Genomic DNA, 20,549 nt, shown 5'->3' on the forward strand with positions numbered 1-20,549 from the left:
TTGCTATATACTGTACATTACCTCTGAAGGAATGGCATTGAAAGGGAGGTTTAGAAATTTGAAAATTTACTTCTATTTAAAACAAACGAAAGAAAATTTTGTGGTGCAGGCGTATTGTTAAGTAACAGATTCATTATTGATTGATTGCCTATGTTTGATTTAGAACTAGAAATTATAGGCGACAATGCCCTTTTAACAAAGAAATGTAAATATGCAAATATTTATACAGCCATGCAATTTCCTGTTGCCATTTCAAAATAGCGTCTCTGGCATGTGAACTTCCTCTGTTGAGAAAAAGAATTGTATCTGAGTGACTTGGACTAAAAAAACATTATTTATTTAAGTAGCTATGCAAGCCAAATGTTGGATTAAATTACCAGACACAAAGACTAAATCTACCTCGAGAGGTCTGATTGGAACTGTTATCGTTCTCTTCTTCGCTGTGTTATGCTGTTTGTCACTGCTGGTTATTTTACTGCAGCAAATAAGAGACCTACGGAGTGAACTGGCAAAAGTCCACAAACAACTTCATGTTTTTAGCAAGAGGACAAGCGTAAATCTTGAGGATGATTCAGTGGAACATGAACAAGAAGTGGTAAGGAGACATTCCTCCTGCATTTGTCAGATTGTTTTCGTTTGCAGTAATAGAGAAGGTGTTGCAGAGGGGATAGTTCCGTCAGAAAGCAGACAGAGGAGGGTAAGATGTTTTTGGTGATGATGTCATTGCTTAGGTGGCTGAAAAGTCAGAGGCTGACCGTTTGAAAAGTGAAGACTGGTGGGGTAAAACATGAGGACAAGAGGAAGCTTATCATGGTTCTGGGAGGGAGAGGAAGGGCTAACAGCAGAGGTACAGGAAATGAGTTGGACATCATGGAGAGCACTGTCTGCCACAGATAGGGGTGACATCAGTTCTGGAAAAAGCAAGAGATGTTGCAAATGTCATTTATGAAAGGTGGCATCATCCATACAGATGTGATGGAGGAGGTAACGGAATGCAATTAAATCATTACAGAAAGCAGGGCATGTGGAGTATAGTTAAGTGGATGCAAGAACTAGTGGGCTTGTAATTTTGTGCAAAATCGCTTAAAGGCTCACCAATGTCAGAAGAACACCTTTCAAGATTGCATCAATTTATGACAGCATCTGCCAATTTAGTCCAAATATTTAGTGTATATATATCATGGACGCAAAGCATAAGGAAGTGAATTGAAACTTTTGAGTATAGATAGGATCCTAGGTCCAGTGATTTTCAGCTGCCTGAGCGATGACCTTCCCTACATCATAATATCAGAAGTAAGGACATTCGCTGATGTACAATATTATACTTGTACTATTCATGATTCCTCAGATACTGAAGCAATCTACATCTGAATATGGCAATACTTGGATAATATCCAGGTTAAGGCTGACAATTAGCAAATAACAGTCACACCAAGCAAGTGCCAGGGAATAACCATCTCCAACAACAGATGATCTACCCATTGGCTTTCAATGGTATGACCATCACTTAACGTCCCACTATCAACATCCTGGGAGTTACCAGTGGCCAGAAACACAATTGGATGAGCTATTTCAATACATTGGCTACAACAGCAGGCCAGAGATGAGGACTCATACAGTCAATAAGTCATCTCCTGACTCTGCAAAGCCTGTACATCATCTACAAGGCATGAGCCAGGAGTGTGATGGAATACTCCCCGTTGCCTGGATGAATGCAGCATCAACAACACTCAAGATGCTGACAGAATACAAGACAAAGCAGCCCATTTGACTGGTATCACATCCACAAACATTCTTTCCTTCTACCATTGATGCTCAGTAGTAGAGATGTGTACTATCTACAAGATGCACAGCAAAAATTCACCCAGACTTCTCAGGCAGCAGCTTCCAAACTATGGTACTCCCACCTAGAAAGAAAAGGACAGTCACCTGCAAGCTGTCCTCCAAGCTACTTTCCATCCTGACTTGAAAAATATGTCACTGTTCCTTCAGTGTCGCTGAATCAAAATCCTGGAACTGTCTCCCTAACAGCCCTGAGGAGGGACTTATACAAAATGGACTGAACAGTTCAAGAAGGCAGTGAACACCAACTTCTCCAGAGCAATTAGGGATGGTGATAAGTATTGGCCCAGTCAGCACCTGAATCCCATGAATCAATGAAAAAAGACTATTTTTTTCCATTATTGTAGACAAGAGTGGAATCAAAATTCAAGAGATCAATATCAATGCTCCAAATACCCTGTCACCTAAAAACATGGCAGCATTAATATATTTACGGAGTAGTAAGGTAGCCCAAGAAAGGTTTGCACCATGCTGAGTCAAGATTTTTCTTTGTACTAATTGAGGAATCTCTCCAGATGACGAGAGGAAACAGTGAGCCTGTCATTTTTGTGCAACCTTCAGCATAGAACTGAAAAGGAGCATTGGCAGAGGGCTGGAAGCCTGTTCTGGAGAGCATCCGATGCTATTATAATCAGCACATCATCATTCCTTCTGAGAAAGAACATCGCGAGGTGTGGGAAAAGATGAAAAAGAGAAAGTCAAACGCATTCTTCAGAACATCCCTCCCCTCCCAAGTCTTGTTTTTACATAGCTAAGATTTAGGGTGGCATGGTGGTTCAGTGGTTAGCACTGCTGCCTCACAGCGCCAAGGACCCGGGTTTGATTCCGTCCTTGGGTGACTGTCCGTGTGGTGTTTGTATATTCTCCCCATGTCTGTGTGGATTTCCTCCAGGCGCTCCAGTTTCCTCTCACAGTCCAAAGATGAGCAGGTTTGATGGATTAGCCATACCAAATTGTCAATAGTGTCCAGTGATGTTAGGTGGATTAGCCATAGGAAATACAGGGTTCAAGGGATAAGGTAAGCAGGCTGGGTCTGGGTGGAATTCTCTTTGGAGGGTTGGTGTGAACTCGATGGACCAAATGGTCTGCTTCCCCACTGTAGGCATTCTATGAATTCAATGTAATGCCATTGTGAAACTGAGTCACATTTGATGTGCAGAATTAATAATTTGGGCTACAATTGGCCTCTGCAACCCAAAACTGCAATGGAAAATGCATGCATGTTTCCTCGATCTGTTTTTCATTGTGACTCTTTGGTAAATGCAAATGTTAGGCATTGACCAGATCAGGAGCAGCTCCAGGACTCCCATTGTAGATTAGTGTGTTGGCATTTAGTTAGTATCAATTTACCACATGTAGAATAGCTATGGGATAAGGCTTTTGAGAAATGCCATGATCTGTTCAACAACACATTAAGAATCAGAGCTTCTGGGAGATGAGAAAACAATGGGAAAAATGTTTCAAGACACATTTTGTTTATAATTGTCCATAGGAAGATCTGTCCGAAAATTTGAAAAATAGCTATAATGCCAAATCCCAAATAAAAGAGCAGTTAACTGGACTGAATGAGAAGATCTATGATCTCAGGAGCATTTCAAGGAAAAGGAGGGATGTAAGATCCTGTGGAAGTAAGTGACTGATTATAAATTATGTTCAAAATGAACTCAAAAATATTGTGGGTTTCAACACACTGGAATTCTAATACAAGGGGTAGGATTTTCTCTTTGGGTGCAGAAAACAAAGGTTTGGATTGTTTTTATGTCCCCTAGTGAAAACACTCATCGTTGCTGATTTTCACAAAAAACAAAACTATTTTAATTGCTTTGGTGAGTGGTTTGTCCCTTCACTTAAGAATGGCAGTTAAACATTCAAAGCTGGAAGGGAAAGCTGGCTTGGAAGAAACAACAGGCTGCAACAGGATGAAATAAAGGGAACGGTTGATTTGAAATGCAGGTATCCTCTCACTAACCTTTCTAAGAAACTAAAAATATGGATCTTGCAGCAACACCATCACTGTGTGGGGGAAACTCTGTAGAGGGTGGCCTGTGGCTGTTCATGTTGAGCAGTGAGGGTCTCTACACTACTATGAATCATGCCCCCACTTCTTCAACTCCTTGCTCAGTCTTTGACTGAGAGACAGGCTCCAGGCACTTAAACTGGCACTAGCCATGGTGGGGATTTGGAGGTCAACTGGAAATCTAACCCCACAGCCACCCACTGTGTCTCTCTAAGAACAGCTGAGGAGAGAGAATGAGTAGCGCTGTCATTCTGGCTGTGCAGATATAATAATCTCCTGCCTCTGACGACTGCTCCAATGGGGAATGATGCTTCAGCTCTTTGCTATGATGAAATGATTGAATATTTGCATAAATTCTACCACAGGCAAAAGTTCCTGATTCAGTTGGTACTTTCAGACACTTCCGGTGAGAGATGGCTAGGAAAGGCTGGGCACTTAGCCACAAAAAGGAAAACAGACAAGGCTGCTGTGAAGCAGCATCTTCCTATTAACTGTGAATTTTCAGTGACAAAAGTTAAAACTATTTGTCCTATGTATTTAAAAATCATCAAAACAATGCAGAAGCAAAATATAAAAATGCTAAATCTTTTCCAGCTTAATTTCCACCCTCAAAAACTGTTCTGCCTCTCTCTTGCACCTGCAAAGCTTGACCGTTCTGCATGCTGTAACCTCCTCCGGTCCTACAACTGAAGATAATCCACACTATTTGAATTCTGGACCTTTTACCATCCCTGATCTCAATTTGTCCATTAATACTAACAGAAAGTGCTGGAGAAATTCAGTTTATTTGAGATCTCCAGCATCCCCAGTGCTTTGCTTTTACTTAATTTCTCCACCATGGGAAGCCCTGTCATCAGTTGCTGAGGCTTAAACTATCGAATGATGGGCTTATGCCCGAAACGTCGATTCTCCTGTTCCCTGGATGCTGCCTGACCTGCTGCGCTTTTCCAGCAACACATTTTCAGCCTTAAACTATCGAATCCCATTCCTAATCATCTAGGACTTGTTAGCTCCATTTCCTCATTTAAGACTCTGCTTAAATCCTGTCTTCTTGAATAAACTATTTGTCTTGATATCTACTTATGCAACTTGCTGTAAAATTTTGTTTGATAATGCTCCTCTGAAACATCTTAGGAGGTTTTATTGCATTACAAGTGTCATATGCATGCAAATTGTTGTTTGTGTAAATTCATTGCGTAATGTGCTATTGATCAAACTAAAAAAAACAAAGTTTTGATTGTGTGGTGATTTTAAGATGATTAACAATTAGCTTGAATGTTCCCAGACTGGAAAAAGGAAACTAAATTTCCTGCTCTCTGTTGAAGGAAACTTGTTGGGATGTGTATTCACACAGCTATCAGATGGTGTTCCTTAGATTATCTTAATAGGATAATAGGGTTGCCCTGAGACTGAGACTGGGTAAATAGACAATAGGTGCAGGAGTAGGCCTTTCTGCCCTTCGAGCCTGCACCACCATTCAATATGATCATGGCTGATCATCCTTAATCAGTATCCTGTTCCTGCCTTAAATTTGGCCTGTATTCTGGAGTTTAGAAGAATGAAAGGCAACCTCATGGAAGCATATATGATTCTGAAAAGACTTGGTGTCATAAACACTGAGAGGTTGCTTCCCCTAAGTTCAGAAATCTGGAACACGGCTTCAGTTTAGGAGTTGATCCCTTGGGACTGAAATGAGGAAAAATTCTTCACTCAGATTGGTGAATCTTCAAATTCTCTATCTCAAAAAGTTGTGGATGCTACATCATTGAACATATTCAAGAATGTGACAGCTATCGCAGGAATTTGGGAAGTGGGCAAGAAAGCTGAGATCAGCTATGTTCAAGCTGGATGGCTGAGGAGGTTCAGAGGGGTTGGGCACATGGTCCATGCCAGCACCTGTTCCTTATATTCTTATATGTTCAGTTGTATGTCCCACAGGGAATATAATAGCAGTCACTATGCCAATATATGAGGATTAGGATATCCTATCGTTGTCCAAGCATGTTCTTTCTTAACTCCTTCAAGTTTCACTTACCTGCCAATAATACAGCAAGTCACTTTTCATGAAACTGGAATAGTTATACTGGCATCCAGAAACACAAGCTCAAAAAGCAAAATTACAGCAAAAGCTATTCTGTTGATGGAAGCTTATCTGATTCCAAACAAGTTGAGGTACACCAATACCCAAATCTCAGTCTTAGCTCTTCAGCTATGTCCACATAATAAGAAAAAGTTTAAGTTTTAAAGCCACAAAGTCCCATGAAGGTTTGGGTTGGGTAAGATGATAAAATGTTAAAAACCTGAAACGCAACTTCAACCTGCCCTCTTCCAGTTTTAACAGAGACAGGACAAAAATAAGCAGCCAATCCACTTCCAGGAGATAGGATTGGAAGTTAAATAAGCTGGTACACCTCGTATTTAACCATCATTTTAAATTTTATTCTAGCTGTTGAGTTTTCCAGTCTGCAGGAAAACTAGCAGCCAGAAGGGGCAAGGGTCTAGGTGATATCTACATACCTGCTGTATACAGTTTACTGCTCCAGCTCCCCACTATGATAAGCCAATTTCCAAGCCTTTTTCTAATCTGCTATCAACCCCCTTACTCTGGCCTTTCTGATATCCTCATAAAATGTCTGACCACCCTCAACTCTAATCCCCTATTCTATCCTCAGATCTCCATCACCATCCTGGTCTCCAATGTCACACCTGACCCATACCAAAATAATTCTTCTAATCTTACACCCCCATCCCAGACAGTCATAGGAACACAGGAAGAGGAATGGGAGTAGGCAATTCAGCCCTTTGAATCCACTTGTCCATTTAATATGATCATACCTGATCTTATCCTGGTCTCCACTCCACTTTCCTACCTGCTCTCCATAGCCATTTATTCCACTTTTCATCAGAAACTTATCTATTACTTTCTTGAACTTATTCATTGATTCTGCCTCCACTGCATTCTGAGACAGATTCATAACCCTCCAAGAGAAGAAGTTTCTCCTCATCTTAGTTTTGAACCTCCCTCATCTTGCTCTATATCAATGCTCTCTTGTTTAGGACTGTCCCATAAGGCACAATGTCCACCTTACTAATCCCCTTTAGCATTTTATATACCTCAATCAGATCCCCTTCATTCTTCTGAATTCCAGTGAGTACAAGCCGAAGGTATTCAACCACTCCTCAGACAACAGTCCTTTCATCCCTGGAATCAATCTAATGAGTCTCCTCTGCACTCCATCAGTGCCACCATAACCTTCTTCAAATAAGGAGACCAAAACTGGACACAATAATCCAGGCATGGTCACACAAACACCTTATCTAATTATAACAACACTTCTTTACTTTTATAATCCAGTCCTTTTGCAGTAAATGTCAGGATTCCATTTGCCTATCTTAGATGCTGCACCTGCATAGCCACTTTCTGTGATTCATGCACAAAGACACCCAGATCCCTCTGCACTGATGTACCTTAAATCTGCTTCCCATTTAAATAATAACTTGCCTTTTTATATTTCTGGGTAAAATGGACAACCTCACACTTCTCCAATTAAACTCCATCTCTGTTGGGTGGCAAGGTGACTCAATGCTTAGCACTGCTGTCTCACTGCGCTAGGGACCCGGGTTCAATTCCCTCCTCGGATGACTGCCTGTGTGCAGTTTCCACATTCTCCCCTTGTCTGCGTGGGTTTCCTCCAGGTGCTCCGTTTCCTCCCACAATTCAAAAGGTGCGCAGGTTAGCATGGATTGGCTAAATTGCCCGTGGTGTTAGGTTCATTAGTCAGGAGTAAATATAAGGGAGGGGAATGGGTCTGGGTGGGTTACTCTTTGGAGAGTCGTGTGGACTTGTTGGGCTGAAGGGCCTGTTTCCATACTGTAGGGAATCTATTCTGCCAGATTCTGACCCATTCTCTCAGCCTATCAATATCCATCTGTAAACTCCTTATCTCTTAATCACTGCCTCCATTCCCACCTATTTTAGTCTCATCCGCAAACCTTGCTATGTTACTCTCTATCCCTGCTTGCAGATCATTTATACAGATTGCAAATAGTTGAAATCTGAGAACTGAACCCTGCGGCACTCCACAGTTCACCATCCAAAGAAGGATCCATTTATCCTGACCCTCTGCTTTCTGTTAGTCAGCCAATCTTCTATCCAATACTCTACCTTTAAATCTCCTGGGATCTAACCTTATGGATCAGTCTTTTATGTGGCATCTTGTCAAATGCCTTCTGAATGTCAAGATATACTATATCCACCAGATCCCCATTAAATGTCTTGCTGGTTTCATCCTCAAAGAACCCCAGCAAGATTCTCAAGCACTCATGAAACTATGCTGACACTGGTGAATTGAGATTTGTTTTTCTAACTGTTCAGTTATCTCCTCCTTTATGATCGACTTCAGCAACTTCCGCATTACAGAAGGCAAACCAACTGGTCTACAATTTCCCACTTTTTTGCCTATCTCGAATAAGGGTGTACCCTCTCAAATTAGCATATACATTCCATTGGTACCTTTCCAGAATCCAGGGAATTTTGGAAAATCGTAACTAATATATCTACTATCTCTGCTGTCATCTCCTTTAATACCCTCGGGTGCAGGCCATCACACCCTGGGGACTTCTCTGCTTTTAATCCCATCAGTTTGCTTAATAACTTCACCCTAATTATAGTAATTTCATCAAGTTCCTTTCTATTAATGCAGTTTTCAGGAAGAAATTATTATCTTCCACTGTGAAAACAGAGACAAAATATTGGTTTAGTACCTCTGCCATTTTTGATTTTTCCATTATTAACACACCATTTTTATCCACTAAAGGGCCAACATTTACTTTCACTATTCTCTTCCTTTTTATATACTTATAGAAAATTTTTGGTTTCATTGCTTATGTTTTCTGCTAGTTTCGTTTTGTAGTTCATCTTAACTCTTTTGATTTCGTTTTTCATAATCCTTTGCTGACATTGAAAGTTTTCCCAATTCTCCAGAGTGCCACTAACACAATCCTGGCCTTTCCATCCTTATTTCTTTTCTCTCATCTCCACAACTACTGTCTAAAGCCAAACACTTACTTGTCCATTGTCCAACAGCCTCTCATGCACACACCTTCCCTCTCTGTTACTCCCTCAGAAGTTAATATTTCATTTTATTCTCTGCTCAATACTGCAAATCAGGCTAATAGCAATTAAGTAACCCATTTTGTACCATGTCATTATTTATTTCCAATGGTTTAGTTGAAAAGTAGATTATCAATTCACCCTCAATTCATATGTTGTAGTACTGGCAGTGGCCAATTTTATCATTGTGAGATGACACAAACCAGAAAGGAATAAACATAACGAAGAATTTAAAACATTTTATTCCTTTAGGTAAAATCCATCCTGAACATCATTTTGCCAATAAACAATGCAGATGTCGGGAGTTACTATAAAACTTTTCCAGATATGTTTTTTTCATTAATGCACATGCTTGGTCTCCAGCACACCAATATGGCACAATACTCTATCTATGCATGGCATACACAATGGAGGTCTTGTGGGGAGGGCAGATGATCCACTATGAAGATTGAGAGAGACCTGATTAAAGAAGAAAGCATTTTAGGGAAAGGTATGCAGAGAAAGACTCAGGTTCTATTGTTGGAGGGCATATTGCAAGGTTGGAATGGTTGGATCACGGCTACATTACGTAATAGTGGTTAACAAAAAGGGAAACTACAACACCCAGTTTAACTCAAAGCATTCAGAGTCATTATTTATCAGTGATGAATGTGATAATAAATTGCAAATAATGAAATATTAACCAATATTTTCTTTGCAGAACAACTATCATTCCTCCAGCTGATTCCTAATGCTAGGGAAAGCATAATTCTGCAAGGTAATTCAACAGGGCCTTTTCTGTGCTGTAAATACTGTATAATGCCCTGAAATACAATTTCTTTGGTCTCTACTTTTTTTTAACTCCATTTCCTCTTTGGATCATTGGATATAATATGTGAAACCATAATATTGTGCTTTAATCTTTAGCTTAGTTACATTCTCTAATACTTTTCCTTTAACTCATATTGTTTTCAGCATTTCAGGTGTTAATTCTTCCCTCGTGTCATTTTCTTCTGCAAACAGTGAAGCATAGGAATTCTTACGATTTTGTCAGTTTCTGTTTGTTTTCAATCTACTTACTCTCCTCCCTTCTCATAGCTGCCATTTCACACCTATCAATTAGGAATACTAAGCAAAATTTATATGAAACAATATACATAGATACATAAGATAAAATCTTGAGTCTGATCTTTGTTTTTGTGGCAAAGTGCAATCAGCATAACTTGCATTTCTCAGGCACATTTAAAATGAAAAATTTCTCACCATACTTCACCGATGCATAAGGAAAAACAACAGATTCTAAGACAAAGCAAAAACTAAGAAAGTTGACAAACCTGATGACAGAGTTTTAAGGTGCTCTAATCCTGACAAAGGGTTTAGGGAGAGATTACAGAGCATGGACTCTTTTAATGACATAGTTTTCCAAGATTTTCGAGTGTTATTAGAGTGGAAGATGCAGGCTGAGCATTTTCTACACTTGCAGCTCGTAAAGAACTATTCAGTCTAAACGTGACTAAGATTTCTCTGAACCAAGTCATATTTTATTTATTTGTTTCACATTTCTCCACCTACATTCACTCACCTTCAGCCAGTTTCATTTTTTAAATAAATACATGTTTTTTTTCCACACCAATGTGTTCAAGATCAGGAACACAAGGTGTCAAAGATAAAAGTGTGAACATACATTCCTGCCCTTGCTGACTATTCATTGACAATCTATCACGCCACCAATGATGCAGTGGCTTAAAATTATAAACATATCTTCTGTGACTTCCTCTCGTTGCAAAATTTGTTTGTCAGCTGAACACATTTGTTATTTGGATTTTACCTGTCAAATTATTCCCCAAGAATACTCTTCAATTAAAATTCTTTGATTGCCAATAACAATCAGACAAAGCTATTTTCTAACCACCTTATCTGTACAAATAGTTATCTTTTATCCACATTTTTTACTTTCAGTTAACATTGCAATCATAATAAAGCTCTGAGTTATTTTGCATTTTACTGCCAGCATTGGCACACAATGATATGATGGCCTGAATTTTACTGGAAATCAGCTGTTTCAATTTTGGTGAGTTTCATGGAGAATTTCTATCCGTGAATCCTAGTAAGATTTTTCATACTATTTTAAGAAACTTAATGTCTTACCAATGTACCACACCTCTATGGTGCTCACTCTGCTCTCTTGACAGAGGTTGGAAGTATTCACCAATGCTGGTGCTTTCTTTAAAGTCCAGCTCTGCACCAGCTTAAGATCTGTCAATCTGCAACTGCCTTGCACAGCTCCTGTCAACCATCCAAGACATCTCGAACAAAGAGAAATTAGAGCCCAACTTTGCTGGCAGGTCTCTGGAGGTCCTGGAGGAAGGGAATGCATGCAATCACTGCCCATGAAGTGTGTCTTGATGATGTTGCTTCTTGTTGCTTACCAGTGAGAATCCCATCTTCCCATTCAACACTTAGTTGGAAATGGCACATTTTTCTCTCAGTGACATGGAATTTCTTCAGTGTCATACGCACATGATTTTGCCAACTTTCTCTTCAACACTCATGTTGTTCAATGGCTGGCAAAATTCAGCTTAATGCATTAATATCCTAGTACTCTCCCAATCAGAGGGTAGATTGTGAGATCTAATTATATTTCCCAAAATGTTCCAGAAAGTGATAGGGAATAGGTTTGGACAGGACAAAAGGAAATTTAAAGTTGCCAATCTCACATGTCTCACATGCCCAACAAGTCTCATATGCCCAACAAATCTTCCTCATCTCTTATTTGCATTAACAATGTTTGCCAGAGATAATATGCTTACAGTCACAGTGTCATACAGCACAGAAACAGACACTTTGGTCCAACCAGTCCATGCTGACCATAATCCCAAACTAAACTGGTCCCACTTGCCTGTGTATGGCTTATATCCCTCCAAACATTTCTTAGTCATCTACTTATCTAAATGTCTTTTAAACAGTTGGAACTGGACCCACACCTATCACGTCCTCTGGAAGTCCATGTTTTCTTGTTTCATAAATAACAGCTCTATTTATTACTTAAAAATAAGATGAAAACATTAAAATGGAGTGAAATACAAATTAAAGAAGGTCAGTTACAATAATCAGATATTTCAAACTGTTTAAGTAAGCAATTAATAAGCATAAATGTAAATTCTTAGAAAATAGATTTGTATTCATGATGTACTTCCTTTTCATATTAGCATTGAATTAACTCAGACAGTATGTATTGCCTTTGGAAATCAAATTATAACAGTTTGTAATATATATGCAACTGCAATAATATCCTTGCTTTGTTGAAGTATTCTTCATTGCCACATTAATTTTATCCCAACAGAAGATTCGACCTTTATTCCTTGGATTGTGGCTTCCAGGAAGGGTGAGGCACTGAAGAAAATTTCCAATAAAATAGTTGTGAGAGAAAATGGCTATTACACTGTGTACAGTCAGGTAAGCATAACCTTATAGTAACTAGCGAGCTGTAGAGCTGGCTTCACAGTATAAATTGGGAATGTGAGGTTTCTCTTAATTGCCATATCCTGGAAGCATAAGTGTGGTTGCCAACCATAAACTGTGTTTGCCTTAGTGGAATGTTACAGTTTGGGCATTCTCCCAGTAATTTTCTGCTCAGGTCATAGTGAAAACTTGTTTCCATTAACATAACATAGATAGGAATGCCATCTCACAGGACTGCTGTGAAAATTCCAGGGAATAAACATGAACTTCTTCCTGATGAGCAATCTAAGAGAAAAATTGTAGGGTCATAAAAAAAAGTTTTTTTTCCTCTTCTTTTGAGCATATTTTTAAAAACAAGTTATAAACATTGTGCAGATAAAAATGTCTGTTTGGTTGTGCAAGATGGTTGTAGTCAGGCGATCGTATGATAAAACCTCTGGGAATATGTCCAAAAGAAGTTGGCAACCACTAGCTAGGATCTCTTTGGGATAAAAACCGAAAGCCCTGTGGATGCTGTAAATCAGAACCAAAAACAGAAGTTGCTGGAAAAGCTCAGCAGATCTGACAGCATCTGTGAGAGAAGTGAAAGTTAATGTTTCAGCTCTGGTGAACCTTCCTCAGAACTATCGAAACATTAACTTTGATTTCTCTTCACAGATGCTGCCAGATCTGCTGAGCTTTTCCAGCAACTTCTGTTTTTATATCTCTGGGATAGTTTGGCCAGGATTAATAAGTACCGCTTAATTGCAACAGCAAACACTGGAGACCATGTGAGATAGCCACAATATTGTTACTTTTCTTTTAAATGACAATAAATGTTTAATAATTTTATTTACAAAATAAACCTAATTGACGTAATTAGAGGTTAAATAATACATAATGTTAGAATGTCAGTTTTACAATGTGTTTGTTTTAACTGAAAAGTGTAGCACAGTCAAACAGCTCTGTTGAGCATTCCCAGCTGGATAGGAATGCACCATAATGAATTTTAGTGGACAGTCTATACAGTATTCTCTTCTGTCACAACATAAAACAAAGAACTGTTGATGCTGGAGCCCTGAAACTAAAATAGAAAATGCTGGAAAAACTCAGGTCTGGCAGCCTCTCTGGAGAGAAAAACAGTTAACATTTCAAGTCCACTGACCCTTCATCAGAACACATCCAGTTTTCTGCACACAGCCATGATTTGGGTTCAGGATAGACTAGGAGAAAGTGAGGACTGCAGATGCTGGAGATCAGAGCTGAAAAATGTGTTGCTGGAAAAGCGCAGCAGGTCAGGCAGCATCTAAGGAGCAGGAGAATCGCGTTTCGGGCATAAGCCCTTCTTCAGGAATGAGGAGGATGTGCCAAGCAGGCTAAGATAAAAGGTAGGGAGGAGGGACTTGGGGGAGGGGCATTGGAAATGCGATAGGTGGAAGGAGGTTAAGGTGAGGGTGATAGGCCGGAGAGGAGGTGGGGCGGAGAGGTCGGGAAGAAGATTGCAGGTCAAGAAGGCGGTGCTGAGTCCGAGGGTTGGGACTGAGAAAAGGTGGTGTCCCAGAGGTGTTCTCTGAAACGTTCCGCAAGTAGGCGGCCTGTCTCCCCAATGTACAGGAGGCAACATCGGGTGCAGCGGATGCAGTAAATGATGTGTGTGGAGGTGCAGGTGAGTTTGTGATGGATATGGAAGGAGCCCTTGGGGCCTTGGAGGGAAGTGAGGGGGGAAATGTGGGCGCATGTTTTGCATTTCTTGTGGTTGCAGGGGAAGGTGCCGGGAGTGGAGTTTGGGTTGGTGGGGGGTATGGACCTGACGAGGGAGTCGCGGAGGGAGTGACCTTGCACCTTCAGACTTAAACTTCTTTAGAATTCTACTATTGCTTATTAATATCAAATACTCTCATACATGGTAATCTGAGATATATCAGGCTTTTATGTTACTATCACATTATGAAGAAACTACTCTCTGAGCACTATCTCTAATTTATCCAACTGACTCTACCCACATTGTGTAATTTATGCCCATTATGGAGCAGTTCTATCCTTAGCACAATTCTATAAGTTCAGTCATCAGGAGGATAAATCCCCTATGCTTTATTTATTTGTGCTGGTAGCAGATGAGGGATCTTTGTGGGTATAAAGACACAGACTGGTATGGCAATACATTTAAAAGTTAATTTATAAGGCCTTTCAAACTTTCCCAGTCCTGTATACTGACACTCTAAGATGTTTTTGCAGTGTTTGAGAGTTCCTATACTGTACATAGGAGGTTGAGGGCAAAAGATCGCTTCTTACTCATGAAAACGTTTGCAGGTCACTGATGATGTACACTTCCTTCAGATATGTGTGATCTCTGAGTGTCAGTACATTGTGCAATAACAGTTTAACTGTAGGTGTGGTGCCTCCATCTGCACACAGTCACTATAATATGTTCACTTTAACTAATGACAGTGCGTTATCTGAGATCACTGTGATGCTGGCATCAGCATCCAGCTAAAACTTGGATCACCTTTTATGTAGATGAATTTGTCAGGTTGGCACCCAGTGACAGTTTAATTTCTCCTAGGGAAGGGTAATGTTAGTTTTCCAGAGACAGTTGTCACTCATATAGAGAAGTTTATTCCATTGTGTAATTGAGATGTTTTTCCAGGCTCTCGTCCAAGTCATGAGTGTACATGTCGCCTTGGTAACAATTTGGTTTGTTGCTTGCTTTGTTCTTTAGACTGTGGTGCCTCTTCAAGCAATGATCTCTTTTCCTACATTGAATACATTAATGGAATAAGATCAGCCAATATTTTCTTTGATGTGAAGATTTGAAACCATACCTGTTATAGGATACTCTAGCATTAGATTGTTTTAGAGTTCCCATTGAAGTTGTCACATGTGGTTTTATTGTTAATTGTAGGTCTGTCTTCCGTGGTTGAATGCTTTATTGTGCTTTAAGTAGTGCTATTTCGTAGGAAGAGTACAACTTTCTGTAGTGTGTTCTACATTTGCTGTATAATGCTTTTTAAACAATTATCTGAACTCTGTATCTACTGCATTTGGAATGCTTGTTCTCGAGCTGGGTGCTCTTTTGTTTGAAGATATTCAATATTGATTTGACAATAATAACATAGAAACATAGAAGATAGGAGTAGGAGCAGACCATTTGACCTCTCAATCCTGCTCTGCCATTCATTGTGGTCATGGCTGAACAGCAAGCTCAATTCTCTAGCTTTTTTTTGGTTACTTACAGTGTGGAACCAAACAAGTCCACACCGACCCTCCGAAGAGCAACCCACCCAGACCCATTCCCCAACATTTACCCCTTCACCTAACACTAAGGGCAATTTAGCATGGCCAATTTACCCTAACCTGCACATTTTTTGGCCCTCTCGCCATATCCCTCGATCCCTTTAGCCACAAGAGTTATATCTACCTTTTTCTTGGAAACACATCATGTTTTGGCTTCAACTGCTTTCTGTGGTTGTGAATTGCCAGGCTTACCACTCTCTGGGTGAAGACATTTCTTCTCATTTCAATCCCAAAAGGTTCATTCCTTATCCTTAACCTATGACTCCTCGTTCAGGACTTTCCCACCACCAGGAATATCCTATCTAGTCCTTTTACAATTTTAGAGGTTTCTATGACATTTCCTCTTTCTTCTAAATTCCAGTGAATTAAATCCTAACCAATTCAATCTCTCCTCAATTCTACCATCCCAGGAATCAATTTGGTAAACCTTTGCTGTACTTCCTCCATAACAAGAATACACTTTCTCAGATTAAGAGACCAAAATGGCACAATATTCCAGATGTGGCCTTACCAATGCCCTGTATAATTGCAGTAGGATGTCCTTCTTCCTGGACTCGAATCCTCTCACTATGAAGGCCAACATATATTTGCCTTCTTCACTGCCTGCTGTACCTATATGGTTAGATTCAGTGAATGGTGCAGGAGGACAGCCAGGTCTCATTGAACATTCGCCTCTCTCAAATTACAGTCATCCAAACATTAATCTTCCTTCCCATTTTTGCTACCAACATGGATAATCTCACATCTACCCTGTATCTGCCATGCATTTGCCCACTTTCTCAGCCAAATCATGCAGTAGCATCTCTACATGCTCCACCCAGCTCACCCTAGTATGCTATGATACTGTCACCTAGGAGCTCCTGTTGTAAGTTTACACAGTTGCTTGTTTCTGACAGTACACACAGTTGTAAATGAACAGGTCTATAGACTTTCCTGGGAATTGATATATGCTATTGAAGCACAAGTTCACCAGTGTTTTATTTGTTCTTGAAGTGAAGTATTGATCAAAAGGCTCTTATGAGGGTATCAATGTAATTTGTTTGTCATTGATCTGTTTTCTGTATAATACATGCTCTTATGTTCTTCCCATACAGTGCAGAAGTCTGATAACCTGTTCTGCAGTTGATCTTGTGTCCAATCATTGGAAATGTTTGAAATGTTAGGGATTGTGCTTTCTACATTTGTCAAGTTGCTGACCAACAAATTAATCTAATAGCTTGATTTTTTTTTGTTAAAAAGATCAATACCTGTCAATTTTGCTGCTTTGGCTAATTTTCAAAAGCCTCTTGAAATGTTGAGTATATTCTTGATTTGGATGGTATCTGTTGGGATTCCAATGTCCTTGTATTATACTCATTTTGATGTCTTGCTGTAATCTGTGTTGGTTAAAGCTATTGTTGCTTTGTTGTTGTAAAGATTGATGTTCTAAAATTGAAAGCTATTGGTGTTTCTGCATTTTAAATGTTGTTTTCAGTGTTAGTCTGGCTTTTTTTCATGGCTGCTCATTCAGGAATTAGCCCCTTCACTGCAAGATGGCTTTTATTGCTGACACACCTTTCCTCACCCGCGCTAACTACATCCACTCCCCGCCCCCACCTCCCCACGCCCACCAAATCACTTCCCACCAATGCCTGAAAAGCTTGTTTTCCCAATTACTTGCTGCAAAATAACTTTATTCACTTACTGTTGTCTTTGATGATTTCTCTCCTGGAAATTTCTGTTCAGTGATTATTCCTTCAGTGTGGTTTTCAGCTCTGTGACCCTTCAGTTGCAAACCAGTCTTAAAACTACTTCAACAATTTCTTGAAAAAGTAATTTTCTTTTTAGTTATTCTCTTCTCCAAACAATTTCAGATGTTTTAAATATGTTCTGGGCTCCACACTACCTGAAGGATGTGGATGCTTTGGAGAGGATCCAGAAAAGGTTTACCAGGATGTTACCTGGTATGGAGGGATTTGACAGACTGTGTATGTTTTCACTGGAACACAGCAGGTTGGAGGGCGACCTGATAAAAGTTTATAAGACTGTGAGTAGCATGGATAGAGTGGAAAGTATGAAGCTTTTTCTCAGGGTGGAGGGGTCAGTTACTAGGGGACACAGGTTCAAGTTGCCGCGGCGGTGTGGGGATGTTCAAAAGAGATGTATGAGGCACGTTTTTCACACAAAGGATGGTGAGTGCCTGGAATGCGCTACCAGAGGAAGTGGTGGAAGCAGACACAACAGCAGCATTCAAGAAGCATCTGGATGAATGCATGAATAGGAAGGGAATAGAAAGGTACAGATCCTGTAAGTGAAGACAGTTTTAGAATGGAAGGTCAAAATACATCGGCACAGGCTTGGAAGGCTGAAGGGCCTTTTACTGTGCTGTTTTGTCCTTTGTTTTTTAAACATCAATGCTGCCACAATTTTCTAGGCAGTGGATCCCATCACTGGTAGTATTACGTGATGTGCCACTTGATTTTATGCTCATAATCATGAATTTAGGTTTTTGACAGATTGGTCAATGAGAAGGCAAGATCAAGAATCTCTGCTGACTTCGTCTGTGGGAACTGCACCCAACTCCAGCTCCTCGAGAACCGTGTTAGGGAACTGGAGCTGGAGCTGGATGAACTTCGGATCATTTGGGAGGCGGAGGGGGTTACTGAGAGAAGTTACAGGGAGGTAGTTATTCCACAGCCACATGAAGAAAGTAAATGGGTTACTGTCAGGGCTAGGAAAGGGAACCAGCAGGCAGTGCAGGGATCTCCTGAAGCTGTTCCCCTCAACAGCAAGTATACTGTTTTGGATACTGTTTGGGGAGATGACTTACCAGGAGTAAGCAATGGAGCACAGGTCTCTGGCGCAGAGTCTGTCCCTGTTGCTCCAAGGGGAAGGGGGAAGAGGAGCAGAGCTTTAGTCATTGGGGACTCCATAGTTAGGGGGACAGATAGGAGGTTTGATGGGAACAAGAGAGACACACAATTGGTGTGCTGCCTCCAAGGTGCCAGAGTTCATGATGTCTCTGATTGTGTTTTGGGGATCTTTGAGGGGAAGGGGGAGCAGCCCCAAAGTCATGATCCACATAGGCACCAACGACATAGATAGGAAGAAATGTGGGGATCTAAGGCAGATATTCAGGGACCTATCTTAGAGCTTAGAGCTAGAACAAATATAGTAATCATCTCTGGTTTGTTGCCTGTGCCTCATGCTAGTGAAGCGAGGAACAGGGAGAGAGCGGAGCTGACCACGGGGCTGCAGGGATGGTGCAGGAGGGAGGTTTTGGAATCTTGAATAATTGGAGCTGTTTCTGGTGAAGATGGAACCTCTACAAACAGCTGAACCAGAAGGGTACCAATATCCTGGGGGGTGAAGTTTGCTAATGTTCTTTGGGGGGATTAAACTAATGCAGCAGGGGGATGGGAACCTGAATTGTAGTTCCAGTGTAGAGGAGGTTGAGGGTCGTGAGGTCAGAGATAGGTTTACAAGGTCGCGAGATGGCACCTGCAATTAGGATGTTGGTTTAAAATGGGTGTACTTCAATGCCAGGAGCATCCAGAATTGCAGCATGGGTTGGTACCTGGGATTTCGATGTTGTGGTCATTTCAGAAACATGGCTAGAGGAAGGACAGGAATGGTTGTTGCAGATTCCTGGATCTAGATGTTTCAGTAAGAACAGAGAAGATGGTAAAAGAGGTGGGGGGAGGGGGAGGGGAGTGTGGCATTGTTAATCAAGGGTAGTATTACAGCAGTTGAGATAATGTTTGAGGGCTCATCCACTGATGTAGTTTGGGCTGAGGTTAGAAACAGGAACGGACAGATCACCTTGTTGGGAGTTTTCTATAGGGCTCCAAATTGTTCCAGGGATGTAGAGAAAAGGATAACAAAGATGATTCTTGATAGGAGTAAGAGTAACAGTGTAGTCATTATGGAGGACTTTAACTTCCCCAATATTTACTGGGAATACTATAGTTCAAGTAGTTGAGGTGGGTCAGTTTTTGTTCAATATGTGCAGGAGGGTTTTCTGACAAAGTATGTAGACAGTTCAACAAGGAGCGATGCCATATTGGATTTGGTACTGGGGAATGAACCTGGCCAGGTGTTAGATTTGGAGGTAGGTGAGTACTTTGGGCGATAGTCACCACAATTTGGTTATGTTTACAATAACAATGGGCAAGGATAGGTATATACCACAGGGAAAGATGTATAACTGGGGGAAAGGCAATTATGATGCAATCAGGCAAGATTTAGGATGCACAGGATGGGAAAGGAAACTGCAAGGGATGGACACACTTGAAAAGTGGAGCTTATTCAAGGAACAGCTACTGCAGGTCCTTGACAAGTATACACCTATCAGGCAGGAATGTAGTTGTTGAGAGAGAGAGAGAGCCATGGTTTACTAAAGAAATTGAAGCTCTTGTCAAGAGAAAGAAGAAGGCTTATGTGAGGATGATGTGTGATGGCTCAGTAAGGGGGGTTGAGAATTATAAGTTAGCCAGAAAAGATCAGGAACATGGGACTGGGATATCATGGCAATAACAGAAACAAGGCTCAGGGATTGGCAGGACTGGCAGCTTAATGTTATAGGATACAAATGCTGCAGGAAGGATAGAAAGGGAGGCAAGAGAGGAGGGGGAGTGGTGTTTTTGATAAGAGACAGCATTACAGCTGCGCTGAAGGAGGATATTCCTAGAAATACATCCAGGGAAGTTATTTGGGTGGAACTGAGAAATAAGAAGTATTATAGACCTCCTAATAGTCAGAGGGAAATTGAAAAACAAATTTGTAAGGAGATCTCAGCTAAATCTAAGAATAATAGGGTGGTTATGGAAGGGGATTTTAACTTTCCAAACATAGACTGGGATTGCCATAGTGTTAAGGGTTTAG

General features: G+C 40.6%; 1 protein-coding gene and 1 long non-coding RNA gene across 4 annotated transcripts in view; one reads left to right on the forward strand and one right to left on the reverse strand.

The window, feature by feature from the left end:
- Positions 1–230: 230 nt before the first annotated feature.
- Positions 231–20,549, forward strand: part of LOC122557376 (tumor necrosis factor ligand superfamily member 13B-like) — a 62,627-nt gene continuing 42,308 nt past the window's right edge. Inside the window, exons 1-4 of one of the 3 annotated variants that reach the window (XM_043705020.1) lie at positions 231–595; positions 3,335–3,470; positions 9,673–9,729; positions 12,295–12,407. In XM_043705020.1, coding sequence (XP_043560955.1) covers positions 350–595; positions 3,335–3,470; positions 9,673–9,729; positions 12,295–12,407 — 552 coding nt within the window. In that variant the 5' untranslated portion in view covers positions 231–349. The remainder of the gene's footprint in view (positions 596–3,334; positions 3,471–9,672; positions 9,730–12,294; positions 12,408–20,549) is intronic. The other 2 variants (XM_043705022.1, XM_043705021.1) reach the window with 2 other exon arrangements.
- The window catches only part of LOC122557377, a 30,532-nt gene continuing 19,238 nt past the window's right edge, over positions 9,256–20,549 (reverse strand). The window contains exons 2-3 of the long non-coding RNA XR_006313814.1: positions 11,100–11,309; positions 9,256–9,431 (exon numbers count right to left, since the gene is read on the reverse strand). This is a non-coding gene — a long non-coding RNA (uncharacterized LOC122557377). The remainder of the gene's footprint in view (positions 9,432–11,099; positions 11,310–20,549) is intronic.

The sequence above is a fragment of the Chiloscyllium plagiosum genome, chromosome 15, assembly GCF_004010195.1.
Source record: "Chiloscyllium plagiosum isolate BGI_BamShark_2017 chromosome 15, ASM401019v2, whole genome shotgun sequence".
In the NCBI taxonomy this organism is placed as follows: Eukaryota; Metazoa; Chordata; class Chondrichthyes; order Orectolobiformes; family Hemiscylliidae; genus Chiloscyllium; species Chiloscyllium plagiosum.